This window comes from Lepidochelys kempii, chromosome 4 (assembly GCF_965140265.1).
Source record: "Lepidochelys kempii isolate rLepKem1 chromosome 4, rLepKem1.hap2, whole genome shotgun sequence".
Classification (NCBI taxonomy): Eukaryota; Metazoa; Chordata; order Testudines; family Cheloniidae; genus Lepidochelys; species Lepidochelys kempii.
In genome coordinates, this window is record NC_133259.1 from 122,480,005 (window position 1) to 122,493,517 (window position 13,513).

Below are 13,513 nucleotides of genomic sequence, written 5' to 3' on the forward strand. Positions count from 1 at the left end.
GCTGCAAAATAGGAGACCATGAGGTGAAATCTTCTCTACTGAGGGTGCTTTATATTTCCTTACATTCACCACCTTTATTACCAAACAAGGCTGTGATCCTAACCCTGGAAGGCAGGTAAGTATGAGCTGCTGCTTCTCTGCCGCCCCCCTGGCCCACATTGGTTCCAGTTTTACAAATATGTTAACAGCAAAATTACATAAGGTCATTCTGATATTTGGGAATATAGAACCCAGTTCTGTAATGTGGTAGATCCAAACCTTACCCACTTAATCCACTTTTATATGCTTTGGTTATCTCCTCAAAATCCATTATAGTGGGAATAGAATCCAGGATTCCTCATCTCTGGTTTTCTACAGTTGTCTAGCAAAGAGTGGTGTAATCCAATGGGAAATTGCCAAGTCTCCCCCCCTCCCCTCCCCGCCCCTTACTGTCTGGTCCACAGAAAGGCTAGCTCAAGTCTTAAGGGCATAAATCCTATGGCTCTAGCTCAGGGTCTCGGGATTCTACAGGGCCAGGTTTCAAACCCTTGCTGATGATCCACATTGGGGGAGAGCAGGGGGAAGCTATTGTGAATGAATGTGATACTAGAGGGTTGCACGTTTCATTGTTTCTGTAGCCCAAGCTCATTGTGCAGACCAGGGATGTAAGTTACATACCTCCATGTGCCATCCCCACTGTGGCTCATGCAGGCTGAGGTCTGTGTATTGTTTAACTCTTTAAGTGCAAATGGCTTTTGAGAGGAAAAAACATGCAGTGAGAATCCGTGGAATGTATGGCTAGATTAGAGCCTATAGCCATTTTACAGTGTACTGCCACAGAACTTAAATTCAATTGTCATTTAAGCTGCTCGTCTTTTTCTTATATATATATAAATGTTAGTTATTGAACCCAGGGTCAAACATAATTCCCTCAAATGTTTGGGCCCATGCTATGATAAATCATAACATTCAAAAACATAACATAATACACCTACATATGACATAAATATAAGTGGTGAATTTAAATTAAGTACCTCCAAACAGCCATAAGAAGGAGTGTTGAATAATCCAAATATCTAAAGCAGGAGTATTTTCAGTTCATCTTGCACTCACCCCACCTCATGCCAGGGGTTGTGCATCTCCCCTCCACCTCTCCTCCCATGCCAGAGTCTCTATGTGTCTCCAAAGTAAATTTAGTCTCCCACTGGATTGGAAGGGATGGGCAGATAGCTGGTGCCCTCCCCCACATGGAATTGGCTTTGGGGAAGCAAAGTACTAAGAGGGAGGAAGGAATAAAACCTCTTTCATTCTCCTCTCCCTCTGGCTCCCCCTGATATTTCTTTCCTTTCTGTCTGGGAGATAAATCTTACAGGATATCAACATTTTAAACTCTATTGGGATATGGGCAGAGCTGAGATGGAGGTTGGGGTTAGGGGTTGGGATGGAAGGTCAGTTACTGAGCTGGTTAAAACAGCTAAGTGAGCTACGCAGATGCAAAGGGGCTCTGTGTGTCCCTCATTTCCACTTTCCTGTTTGCTGATTCTCTCCGGTCCCAAAAAGTCAATAAGGTTCTGCCCAGAACTTTCCTTGAAATTTTGGAATCGATCAAATATGGTGCTCCAAAGTTATTGGTTTCAGAGTAACAGCTGTGTTAGTCTGTATTCGCAAAAAGAAAAGGAGTACTTGTGGCACCTTAGAGACTAACCAGTTTATTAGAGCATAAGCTTTCGTGAGCTACAGCTCACTTCATCAGATGCATATCGTGGAAACTGCAGCAGACTTTATATATACACAGAGAATATGAAACAATACCTCCTCCCACCCCACTGTCCTGCTGGTAATAGCTTATCTAAAGTGATCATCAGGTGGGCCATTTCCAGCACAAATCCAGGTTTTCTCACCCTCCACCCCCCCACACAAATTCACTCTCCTGCTGGTGATAGCCCATCCAAAGTGACAACTCTTTACACAATGTGCATGACAATCAAGTTGGGCTATTTCCTGCACAAATCCAGGTTTTCTCACATCCCCCCCACCCCCATACACACACAAACTCACTCTCCTGCTGGTAATAGCTCATCTAAACTGACCACTCTTCAAGTTTAAATCCAAGTTAAACCAGAACATCTGGGGGGGGGGGGGTAGGAAAAAACAAGAGGAAACAGGCTACCTTGCATAATGACTTAGCCACTCCCAGTCTCTATTTAAGCCTAAATTAATAGTATCCAATTTGCAAATGAATTCCAATTCAGCAGTTTCTCGCTGGAGTCTGGATTTGAAGTTTTTTTGTTTTAAGATAGCGACCTTCATGTCTGTGATTGCGTGACCAGAGAGATTGAAGTGTTCTCCGACTGGTTTATGAATGTTATAATTCTTGACATCTGATTTGTTTCCATTTATTCTTTTACGTAGAGACTGTCCAGTTTGACCAATGTACATGGCAGAGGGGCATTGCTGGCACATGGTGGCATATATCACATTGGTGGATGTGCAGGTGAACGAGCCTCTGATAGTGTGGCTGATGTTATTAGGCCCTGTGATGGTGTCCCCTGAATAGATATGTGGGCACAATTGGCAATGGGCTTTGCTGCAAGGATAAGTTCCTGGGTTAGTGGTTCTGTTGTGTGGTATGTGGTTGTTGGTGAGTATTTGCTTCAGGTTGGGGGGCTGTCTGTAGGCAAGGACTGGGCTGTCTCCCAAGATTTGTGAGAGTGTTGGGTCATCCTTTAGGATAGGTTGTAGATCCTTAATAATGCGTTGGAGGGGTTTTAGTTGGGGGCTGAAGGTGACGGCTAGTGGCGTTCTGTTATTTTCTTTGTTAGGTCTGTCCTGTAGTAGGTAACTTCTGGGAACTCTTCTGGCTCTATCAATCTGTTTCTTTACTTCTGCAGGTGGGTATTGTAGTTGTAAGAAAGCTTGACAGAGATCTTGTAGGTGTTTGTCTCTGTCTGAGGGGTTGGAGCAAATGCGGTTGTATCGCAGAGCTTGGCTGTAGACGATGGATCGTGTGGTGTGGTCAGGGTGAAAGCTGGAGGCATGCAGCTAGGAATAGCGGTGAGTAGGTTTCCGGTATAGGGTGGTGTTTATGTGACCATTGTTTATTAGCACTGTAGTGTCCAGGAAGTGGATCTCTTGTGTGGACTGGACCAGGCTGAGGTTGGTGGTGGGATGGAAATTGTTGAAATCATGGTGGAATTCCTCAAGGGCTTCTTTTCCATGGGTCCAGATGATGAAGATGTCATCAATATAGCGCAAGTAGAGTAGGGGCTTTAGGGGACGAGAGCTGAGGAAGTGTTGTTCTAAATCAGCCATAAAAATGTTGGCATACTGTGGGGCCATGCGGGTACCCATAGCAGTGCCGCTGATCTGAAGGTATACATTGTCCCCAAATGTGAAGTAGTTATGGGTAAGGACAAAGTCACAAAGTTCAGCCACCAGGTTAGCCGTGACATTATCGGGGATAGTGTTCTTGATGGCTTGTAGTCCATCTTTGTGTGGAATGTTGGTGTAGAGGGCTTCTACATCCATATTGGCCAGGATGGTGTTATCAGGAAGATCACCGATGGATTGAAGTTTCCTCAGGAAGTCAGTGGTGTCTCGAAGGTAGCTGGGAGTGCTGGTAGCGTAGGGCCTGAGGAGGGAGTCTACATAGCCAGACAATCCTGCTGTCAGGGTGCCAATGCCTGAGAATTATAACATTCATAAACCAGTCGGAGAACACTTCAATCTCTCTGGTCACGCAATCACAGACATGAAGGTCGCTATCTTAAAACAAAAATACTTCAAATCCAGACTCCAGCGAGAAACTGCTGAATTGGAATTCATTTGCAAATTGGATACTATTAATTTAGGCTTAAATAGAGACTGGGAGTGGCTAAGTCATTATGCAAGGTAGCCTGTTTCCTCTTGTTTTTTCCTACCCCCCCCCCCAGATGTTCTGGTTTAACTTGGATTTAAACTTGAAGAGTGGTCAGTTTGGATGAGCTATTACCAGCAGGAGAGTGAGTTTGTGTGTGTATGGGGGTGCGGGGGATGTGAGAAAACCTGGATTTGTGCAGGAAATAGCCCAACTTGATTGTCATGCACATTGTGTAAAGAGTTGTCACTTTGGATGGGCTATCACCAGCAGGAGAGTGAATTTGTGTGGGCGGGTGGAGGGTGAGAAAACCTGGATTTGTGCTGGAAATGGCCCACCTGATGATCACTTTAGATAAGCTATTACCAGCAGGACAGTGGGGTGGGAGGAGGTATTGTTTCATATTCTCTGTGTATATATAAAGTCTGCTGCAGTTTCCACGATATGCATCTGATGAAGTGAGCTGTAGCTCACGAAAGCTTATGCTCTAATAAATTGGTTAGTCTCTAAGGTGCCACAAGTACTCCTTTTCTTTTTGCAAAGTTATTGGGTTACTTACAGACAAACTGAGAAATTCCATCAAGTTGAGTAAAGGGCCTTGTTCACTCTGCCAATAATTTTTTGAAACAATTTAATTCAGCAAACTGGAAAAAAAATAATTCCATCATGTGGAATGGTGCTGATCCCCACATGGGTCATTAGCACGGTTAGGATATTTAGATACACGGCACAGACCTCTATCACTTGAGCTAACTGGTAGCTGGTAACGGTAGTAAGTTGTTATCCTCTGGGCCAGCAACTAAAAGGGGCTGGCGTGCACTTTGCCAGTGGGTTTTATGTCTATTTGCTAGACAGCAGAAAAATGCTGAGACTTTGGAATACCAGTTTCAATTCCAGGTTCTGGAGGGAGATGTTCTCTAGAAGTTATATACCCTTCTGTCCCTGTTCACCCTTCTGCTCCTGTTCTGTTGGCATCTATCCTTGTTCTCCTTGGTTCCTATCTTCCTATCAACTACCCTGGCTCCTGTCCCTGTTTCCCCTCTGTTTTAACCTCTCCCAGCCTACCCCTTCTTCTCATCCCTTTGCATTTGTTGCAGATTGTTCTTGTTCCTCCATCTGTCTTGAGCTCTGGTAAGCTCAAGAGGAAAGAATTTCCTTGCTCTCAGTTCTTGTGCCTGGCACCAGAGTGCATCACCTGCTGCCAGAAGGGTCAGTTATAAATAAAATCCTGCTCAGCCCTAGCAGTTCTTCTGGGATAAGGCATGCTCAGGCACTCTGTGGGGATGAAGCATGCGCAGTCTGGTTGACACACAGGATTTGTGTGCACGAATGGAGCCTCTTGGTGAAGGAGGACTCTTTGGAGAATAAAGCTGCCAGCCTCTAAGGGTTAGAATTGTATATGAATTGCAATTTTTCAGATGCTTATAACTTGCCCAAATGTGAATGAATGGCTTTTTCACAGGAATGGGAAAACGCACATCCTTAACACCAGAGACTGACCTCTGCCAAATGTCAAGCCCTTGCAACAGCACACAGAGGTATTAATGTATCTCAGCGAAGTTGTGCAGGTTTTTTCAACATGGGAAAAATGTATTTTTCCTTATAATTATTCTAGGAAACAGCTGAATCACTTTAACACAATCTTTTTAAAAAAAATTCAGCCTGAAGCATATAAATGGCAGGGAAAATTTCAGTGCAAAAGCTTAAAGTTTGGTGAAGTTAAAAGCAACTGGAAATAGGGCCTTTTAAAGGAAAGGTTTTGAAGATCTTAGCCATAGGTATTGCTGCCACTTTTTTTTTTTTTTTAAGGTAATAGTAAGAAGATGAATGAGTATAAATTCAGGGGAAAGAAAATCACTTTGGAAAATGAAGAGGCAAGTATATTGTAAAACTAAGGAAAAAGTTCAAAAAATGTATTTTTTATGTTGTTTTATTTTCCATCATAAATTTTATAAACAAACTCTGTGTGTATGATTAGTCACCCATTCAGACAATATGCATCCTTCTTCTAGCTTTCTGTCTTACCTCTGTCATCCAGTTAGCAGCAGGAGTCTTGGTTCCAGTTCTGCCTTCTTTGTCAGCTCACTCTAATGACTCCCAAGTTGTCTCTAGCTGTTTCTCCAGGAAGAAGCTGGTATTACTTTTGAGGTGCCATTTCTTTCCACCACTAGTATAATATGGGGACTGTTTACCTTGCTTCTTTGTGGCTCCTGGGGACATAGCTGTAGTCAGCCATGGGAGGTGAGTGGAAAGGGTATATTGTGCATGTGGAGTCAACCCCGTCCCACCCCCAAAATAAACACACTCAGAGGCGTATATTCTAACTAGCAGAAAAAGAATTCTAGTGAGCAGAGGAGGAAAGGAGACATGCCCAAATTTCTGCTTCCTGTTTCCAGCAAGAACATTTTTTACCCTAGGAGCCATAGCCTGGAACAGTCAGGATTACAGTATTGCCAGCCCCAAGTGTTGAAAATTCATGAGTCAAACCTTTCCTTCCTCCCAAAATGACATTTTGAAATAGAGTAAATTAATCATTTTATTTGTCTGTTCTGCCGTTGAGCCTTTACAGGAGAACTGTCACCCACAGTTTTATGTGTAATACTTCCAGTGTCATAATTCAATTTTACATGCACACAAAGTGAACACCAAAAATGTAGGTTTCAGAGTAACTGCTGTGTTAGTCTGTTTTCGCAAGAAGAAAAGGAGTACTTGTGGCACCTTAGAGACTAACCAATTTATTTGAGCATGAGCTTTCGTGAGCTACAGCTCACTTCATTGGATGCATACCGTGGAAACTGCAGAAGACATTATATACACACAGAGACCATGAAACAATACCTCCTCCCACCCCACTGTCCTGCTGGTAATAGCTTATCTCAAGTGATCATCAAGTTGGGCCATTTCCAGCACAAATCCAGGTATTCTCACCCTCCGCCCCCCCCCAACAAACGCACTCTCCTGCTGGTAATAGCCCATCCAAAGTGACCACTCTCTTCACAATGTGTATGATAATCAAGGTGGGCCATTTCCGGCACAAATCCAGGTTCTCTCATTCCCTCACCCCCCTCTAAAAACCACACACACAAACTCACTCTCCTGCTGGTAATAGCTTATCCAAAGTGACCACTCTCCTTACAATGTGCATGATAATCAAGGTGGGCCATTTCCAGCACAAATCCAGGTTTTGTCACCCCCCACCCCCATACACACAGAAACTCACTCTCATGCTGGTAATAGCTCATCCAAAGTGACCACTCTCCCTACAATGTGCATGGTAATCAAGGTGGGTCATTTCCAGCACAAATCCAGGCTTTCTCACCCCCGCCCCCCGAAACACACACACACAAACTCACTCTCCTGCTGGCAATAGCTCATCCAAACTGACCACTCTCCAAGTTTAAATCCAAGTTTAACCAGAACGTCTGGGGGGGGAGGGTAGGAAAAAACAAGGGGAAATAGGCTACCTTGCATAATGACTTAGCCACTCCCAGTCTCTATTTAAGCCTAAATTAATAGTATCCAATTTGCAAATGAATTCCAATTCAGCAGTTTCTCGCTGGAGTCTGGATTTGAAATTTTTTTGTTTTAAGATAGCGACCTTCATGTCTGTGATTGCGTGACCAGAGAGATTGAAGTGTTCTCCGACTGGTTTATGAATGTTATAATTCTTGACATCTGATTTGTGTCCATTTATTCTTTTACGTAGAGACTGTCCAGTTTGACCAATGTAAATGGCAGAGGGGCATTGCTGGCACATGATGGCATATATCACATTGGTGGATGTGCAGGTGAACGAGCCTCTAATAGTGTGGCTGATGTTATTAGGCCCTTTGATGGTGTCCCCTGAATAGATATGTGGGCACAGTTGGCAACGGGCTTTGTTGCAAGGATAAGTTCCTGGGTTAGTGGTTCTGTTGTGTGGTATGTGGTTGTTGGTGAGTATTTGCTTCAGGTTGGGGGGCTGTCTGTAGGCAAGGACTGGGCTGTCTCCCAAGATTTGTGAGAGTGTTGGGTCATCCTTCAGGATAGGTTGTAGATCCTTAATAATGCGTTGGAGGGGTTTTAGTTGGGGGCTGAAGGTGACGGCTAGTGGCGTTCTGTTATTTTCTTTGTTAGGTCTGTCCTGTAGTAGGTAACTTCTGGGAACTCTTCTGGCTCTATCAATCTGTTTCTTCACTTCCGCAGGTGGGTATTGTAGTTGTAAGAAAGCTTGACAGAGATCTTGTAGGTGTTTGTCTCTGTCTGAGGGGTTGGAGCAAATGCGGTTGTATCGCAGAGCTTGGCTGTAGACGATGGATCGTGTGGTGTGGTCAGGGTGAAAGCTGGAGGCATGACCATTGTGAAGAGAGTGGTCACTTTGGATGGGCTATTACCAGCAGGAGAGTGAGTTTGTGTGTGTGTGGGGGGGGGGGCGGAGGATGAGAAAACCTGGATTTGTGCTGGAAATGGCCCAACTTGATGATCACTTTAGATAAGCTATTACCAGCAGGACAGTGGGGTGGGAGGAGGTATTGTTTCATGGTCTCTGTGTGTATATAATGTCTTCTGCAGTTTCCACGGTATGCATCCGATGAAGTGAGCTGTAGCTCACGAAAGCTCATGCTCAAATAAATTGGTTAGTCTCTAAGGTGCCACAACTACTCCTTTTCTTTTTACAAAAAATGTAGAACTCGCTGCTTGCTATTTGGCAGTAGAATTCACTCCACTGCAGCAGCTGATAGAATGTTTGGGTGTCATGCTAAGGATATTCCCTCTCTTTCAGCCTTGGTGTCCTATTGGGAACAGGGGCTCTGGAACAATTTTTATAGTGGGAGTGCTGAGAGCTATTGAACCAAACTGTAAAGCCTTCATATAATGGAAACCACTTCAAGCCAGGGGGGGTTCCAGCACATGTGATTGGGAATGCTGGTTGGGGCAAACTCTTTTTAGTGCCCCCCACTCTGTTCACTTCATTTTCATTCAGTTTGTCTTCTTCCCTAACCAGATACTATCAGTCTAGGGTGACTAGACAGCAAATGTGAAAAATCGGGACGGGGGTGGGGGGTAATAGGAGCCTATATAAGAAAAAGCCACAAAAATCGGGACTGTCCCTGTAAAATCAGGACATCTAGTCACCCTATATCAGTCAGAACCATTAGCTACGTTGATGGCAGACAAGCCACGTACAAGAAGACAGATTTTTCTGTTAATTGTGTTTGGTTATCAACTTGTTCCCAGAGTGTGTAGTCTCAGGCTAGAGAATTGGTTTCATAACTTTGAAGCTAGGAAGCATGAGGAATAAGCTGAGGAAGGGGAAATTAATGTCACATTTTTGGTACCCTGCTTGATAAATGAGGCGAAAGAGTGAATGGGCATGGAAAATAAACTTCCATTTGGCCTCTGAAGACTGTCTTTCCAGGTCATGGATGAAGCACTTTAATATGAATGATAGAGAAGCTTGTACAGCAGCTGCTAATACCAGTTTTGCAGTCAGTTAACTTTGCACTTTCCATGAGCCCTTTAATTCACTTAAATATGACCCCAACAGCGACAATTGAAAAATAATAGTAATTTTTATTACAAATAATATAAAGGAGTAGAGTGATTTTTTTAAAGGGATGCATATTTAGTCTTTATAGTGTTTTCTCTTTGTTATATAGTCTTGTTAAACTGAATCTTTCTATCTTAATAGAACTCATAAAATGCATCAGGCAGATTTATTTTAAAATGAAAGTAAGACAATATCAACATATTTGAGTTTTTTCCTGCATAAATCATTTTGAAAAGCTTTTCAGGAAATGTTAAATTTATATTTGCTTAGTTTTCTGACATATAATACTAAGGTAAATAATATATCCACTAAAAAGTTTTTGATTCTTCCAGGAGATCCATGATTCTATGGCTGTATCATTAAATATGAATACCAGCACTGCAAAAAGCAGTAGTCTGTTAGCTAGTACAGAACTTACGGACAAAATGTTCTGTGATCAAAACACTAAAATAGTGAGCTCAGTATTGCTCACTTCTAGTATGAGCACTTTTATAAATTACCAGGATGTAGACCTACCAAAATGGGACTATAGAGAGAGAAACTCGTCAGCACAAAGAAAGAAAAATAAGAATAGTGAAAATAATAAAATCACCAGTCTTAAAAGGAAGCAGGATATATCTACTTATTACTCATACAAGATGGAACGGTGGTTACCAATGAAAGAAGATGTTAATTCACATAAAACAAAGCATGATTGGGCTGCTGAACAAGCAGAAAAAACATTTTGTGACATCAGAAATTTAGGACATGAGGAAAAAAGCCAGTTAATCACAACTATAAAAGAGGCAGTAGCTCTGGTAGTTACTATGGTATTTCAAGATGGTTCTTCACAGCTGAGCTCAGATCAGGTTAGTGAATAACAATAGTTTTTGTTCTATGAATTTAAGAAAATGTTCATACTAGAGCTGTGAAAAATGTGTGAAACTTGCCTGATTTTGAGTTTTGTTAAGCTCTGACAAGGATCAATAAATGGTTTGAGAGAACTTGGCCAATTTGTGGAGTTTTGAAAAATATTGATGCAAAACCAGGTGAAACATAGAGGTTCCAGGTGAATTTTCTTTTTAGATTCAAAGCAAAACTCATGGAATATAGAACCATATGGGTGAATATGTTGATGGGTATACAGATCGACTCACTCAAGGAAAGAGGCTTTATTGGGGCTGATTGTACAGAGAAGCCTGGAGTCAACATGGAATGGTGTTTGAGGACTTCAGAAATCTGCATAGGTGATGATTCTTTTGGATTAATCAAGAATTTTATGATTGTCATGCCAACAATTGGTCTGTCTCAGGTGGTTATAGAGTCTTCTAAGGCTGGATACACACTAGATCTAATGTTTGGGTTGAGAGTGCAGTATGGAGGGTTGGATATTACCCATGTCAGATACTTATGGTTTCCTTTGGTTTGAGGTTGGGGTACATGTATTCCAACTGGAGAGGGACTTGATCTGATGATCCTCCTTGAATGGCGGTTGGAACCAGGATGTTTTCAGGTATCCTTAAGGGACATGGTTGATTCCCAAATGACTACTCACAATAGTTAGGAGTTTTTTGTCTTCCACTACTGGTACAATAGCTCTTAATAGCCACCCCCCTTTGCTGGCTTTTCTCTCACAGATTAGTCATCTAGGTAGGGTATACCTGCACCTGCCTCCTCTAGAGGAAGTCTGCTACAACCGACATGCATTTGGTGAATACTTGGGGGCTGTTGACAGATCGAATGGGAGGACCGTGAACTGATAGTGTTTGAGCGCAAACTGGAGAAAATGTCTGTGTGCAGGTCAAATGGTTATATGAAAGTATGCGTCTTTCATGTTGAGTGCGGCGTACCAGTCTCCCGGATCCAGGGAAGGTATAATAGTGCTCAGGGAGACCACGCGGAACGTCAACTTCACCATGAACTGGTTGAGTCCTCTCAGGTCTAAAATGGGTCTGAGACCCTCTTTTGCCTGGGGGATTAGGAAATAATGGGAGTAGAAGCCCTTTCCCCTTAGCTCCTGAGGAATCTCCTCCACTCCCCCTATGGCGAGGAGCGATTGCACCTCCTGGATAAGGAGTTGCTCATGAGAGGGGTCCCTGAAAGGGGGGGGGGAGAGGGGGAAGGAACAGAATTGGAGAGAGTATCCCACTTCTACCATGCAAAGAACCCAGTGATCCTATGTTATTTGGGATCAAGCATGGTAGAAGTGGGATAGATGATTCAGAAAACATGGTAGCGTGGTGGGTGCGCCATCCTTGGGCACATCTTCAAAAGGCCTGTTTAGAGCCTGTTTAGACTGGCCATGACCTTGCCCAAAGGGGGGTTGGAAGGTTTCTGCCTGCCGTTCCTGCCCCTTCGTCTATAAAAATCCTGCCTCTGACGAGGAGGATATACGCACTGTTGTTGTGGTTGAGACTAAAGTGCTTGCATTGGGTTGCCGGCGTATGCATTCCCAACGGCTTCATGGTCGCCCTGGAGTCTTTCAAGCTGTGTAGCTTGGAGTCTGTCTGCTCTGAAAAAATCCCCACGCCCTCGAAGGAAAGGTTCTGTAGGGTTTGCTGCACTTCTGGGTATAACAATTAAAATATGTTAATTCGCAACTACATATACTATAATATACATATATGCTAAATATTATACATAAATCTTTACTAAATTTGGTGGTTCTCTTTGCTAACCAGGAGGAAACACTATATCTGTAAATATTTTATTTAAGCATTTATATAGCTCAATCTGAATGTATTCAGATTTTAAATGTTTACATTTTTATTGTGTTAGAATATGAAAATTTATCATTGATTCTGAAGCCATAAGGGACCATTGTGATAATCTAATCCATGCGTTCTCAAACTTCATTGCACTGGAACCCCCCTTCTGACAATAATGTTACTACATGATCCGTGGGGTGTGGGGAGGCGTGGAGCCCAAGCCCTGGGGAGTGGGAGAGAGGGCTTCAGCCCTGGGTCCAAACAAGTCTAATGCTGGCCCTGGCGACCCCATTAAAATGGGGTCCTGACTCACTTTGGGGTCCCGACCCACAGTTTGAGAACTCCTGATCTAATCTGATGTCCTGTATAGCACAGCCTATAGAATTTACTCAAAATAATTCCTAGAGTATAGCTTTTGGAAAAACAGCCAATCTTGATTTAGAAATTGTCACTGATCCATTTCTTATTGTACTAGATGCTTAATTTTGTATTCATGAGTTGTATCAAGCTGCATTTGAATTGAAATTGAAATTCAATTAAAAATACACAGAACTAGCACTTAATTTTTTTTTAATTAAACATGGCTACCTTAAATGTGTTGGATACATAAGGAAAAAAAAAAGTAAATATATCAAAACATATTTTGCATTTAAAACTGATTTATTAAGCAAAGTATTAACTGTAGTTAATGAATTCACAGATTGTTTCTGGTTTCCATGGGCCAGATTATCAGAGGTATTTAGGTACCTAGTAGGATTTTCAAAAGTCCCTAAGCAGGTTAGGTGCCTAACTCCCATTGAAATCTGTATTTTTAGCTGTCTAGCTGCATCTTCTGGTGCCTAAATACCTTTGAAAATCTAGCCCCATGCCCTTCAAGTTTTTTAGAATTAGTAGAGCTCATTGTCTCTCAGCTGGTTTTTGTTTTCCAATCTATAAATAATCTTTTCTGCTTTTTCATCTCCCGCTCTGTTTCTCAACTTTGAATGAAATATTCCCAATGAAGAAAATATTATCTCTGTACCTCTTAACTGAAACCAAAAATAACCAATGCAAAAGCTTTTCTGCACAACAGAAACTGAAAATACTTATATTTGGAAAAATGTAAATATCAGCATCCACTCTATTATGAAGACCACAAGTATTGTAGATACTTATTGTAGTACATGGTTTTGTGGCATATTTATAAAGCTTGTATTGATCTTAAAAAGTTATTCCCCCTCTCCCATTTCTGTATGTACTTTAAAAAACAGCATCCTCTAACTCACTAAAATTTGAGAAGGGTGCATTTTGATGCAGGGTGGTTTTTTTTTTTTTATTTTGCTTATTTAAAAGATGTTAATACACTATAGTAATGTTAGGCCATACTGCAGTTGTGAACAGGTAAGGTGCTTGAGCAGAAGCTCCCTCAACACAAACTCAGAGAGTCATTGGCAGGTATTTATTGAGATTTCCCTAACTTTG

General features: G+C 42.2%; 1 protein-coding gene across 1 annotated transcript in view; it reads left to right on the forward strand.

Annotated features, from left to right (window-relative positions):
• The window catches only part of POLN (DNA polymerase nu), a 236,184-nt gene that overhangs the window by 26,627 nt on the left and 196,044 nt on the right, over positions 1-13,513 (forward strand). The window contains exon 5 of the mRNA XM_073343208.1: positions 9,698-10,213. Within this exon, the coding sequence (XP_073199309.1) occupies positions 9,698-10,213 (516 nt within the window). The remainder of the gene's footprint in view (positions 1-9,697; positions 10,214-13,513) is intronic.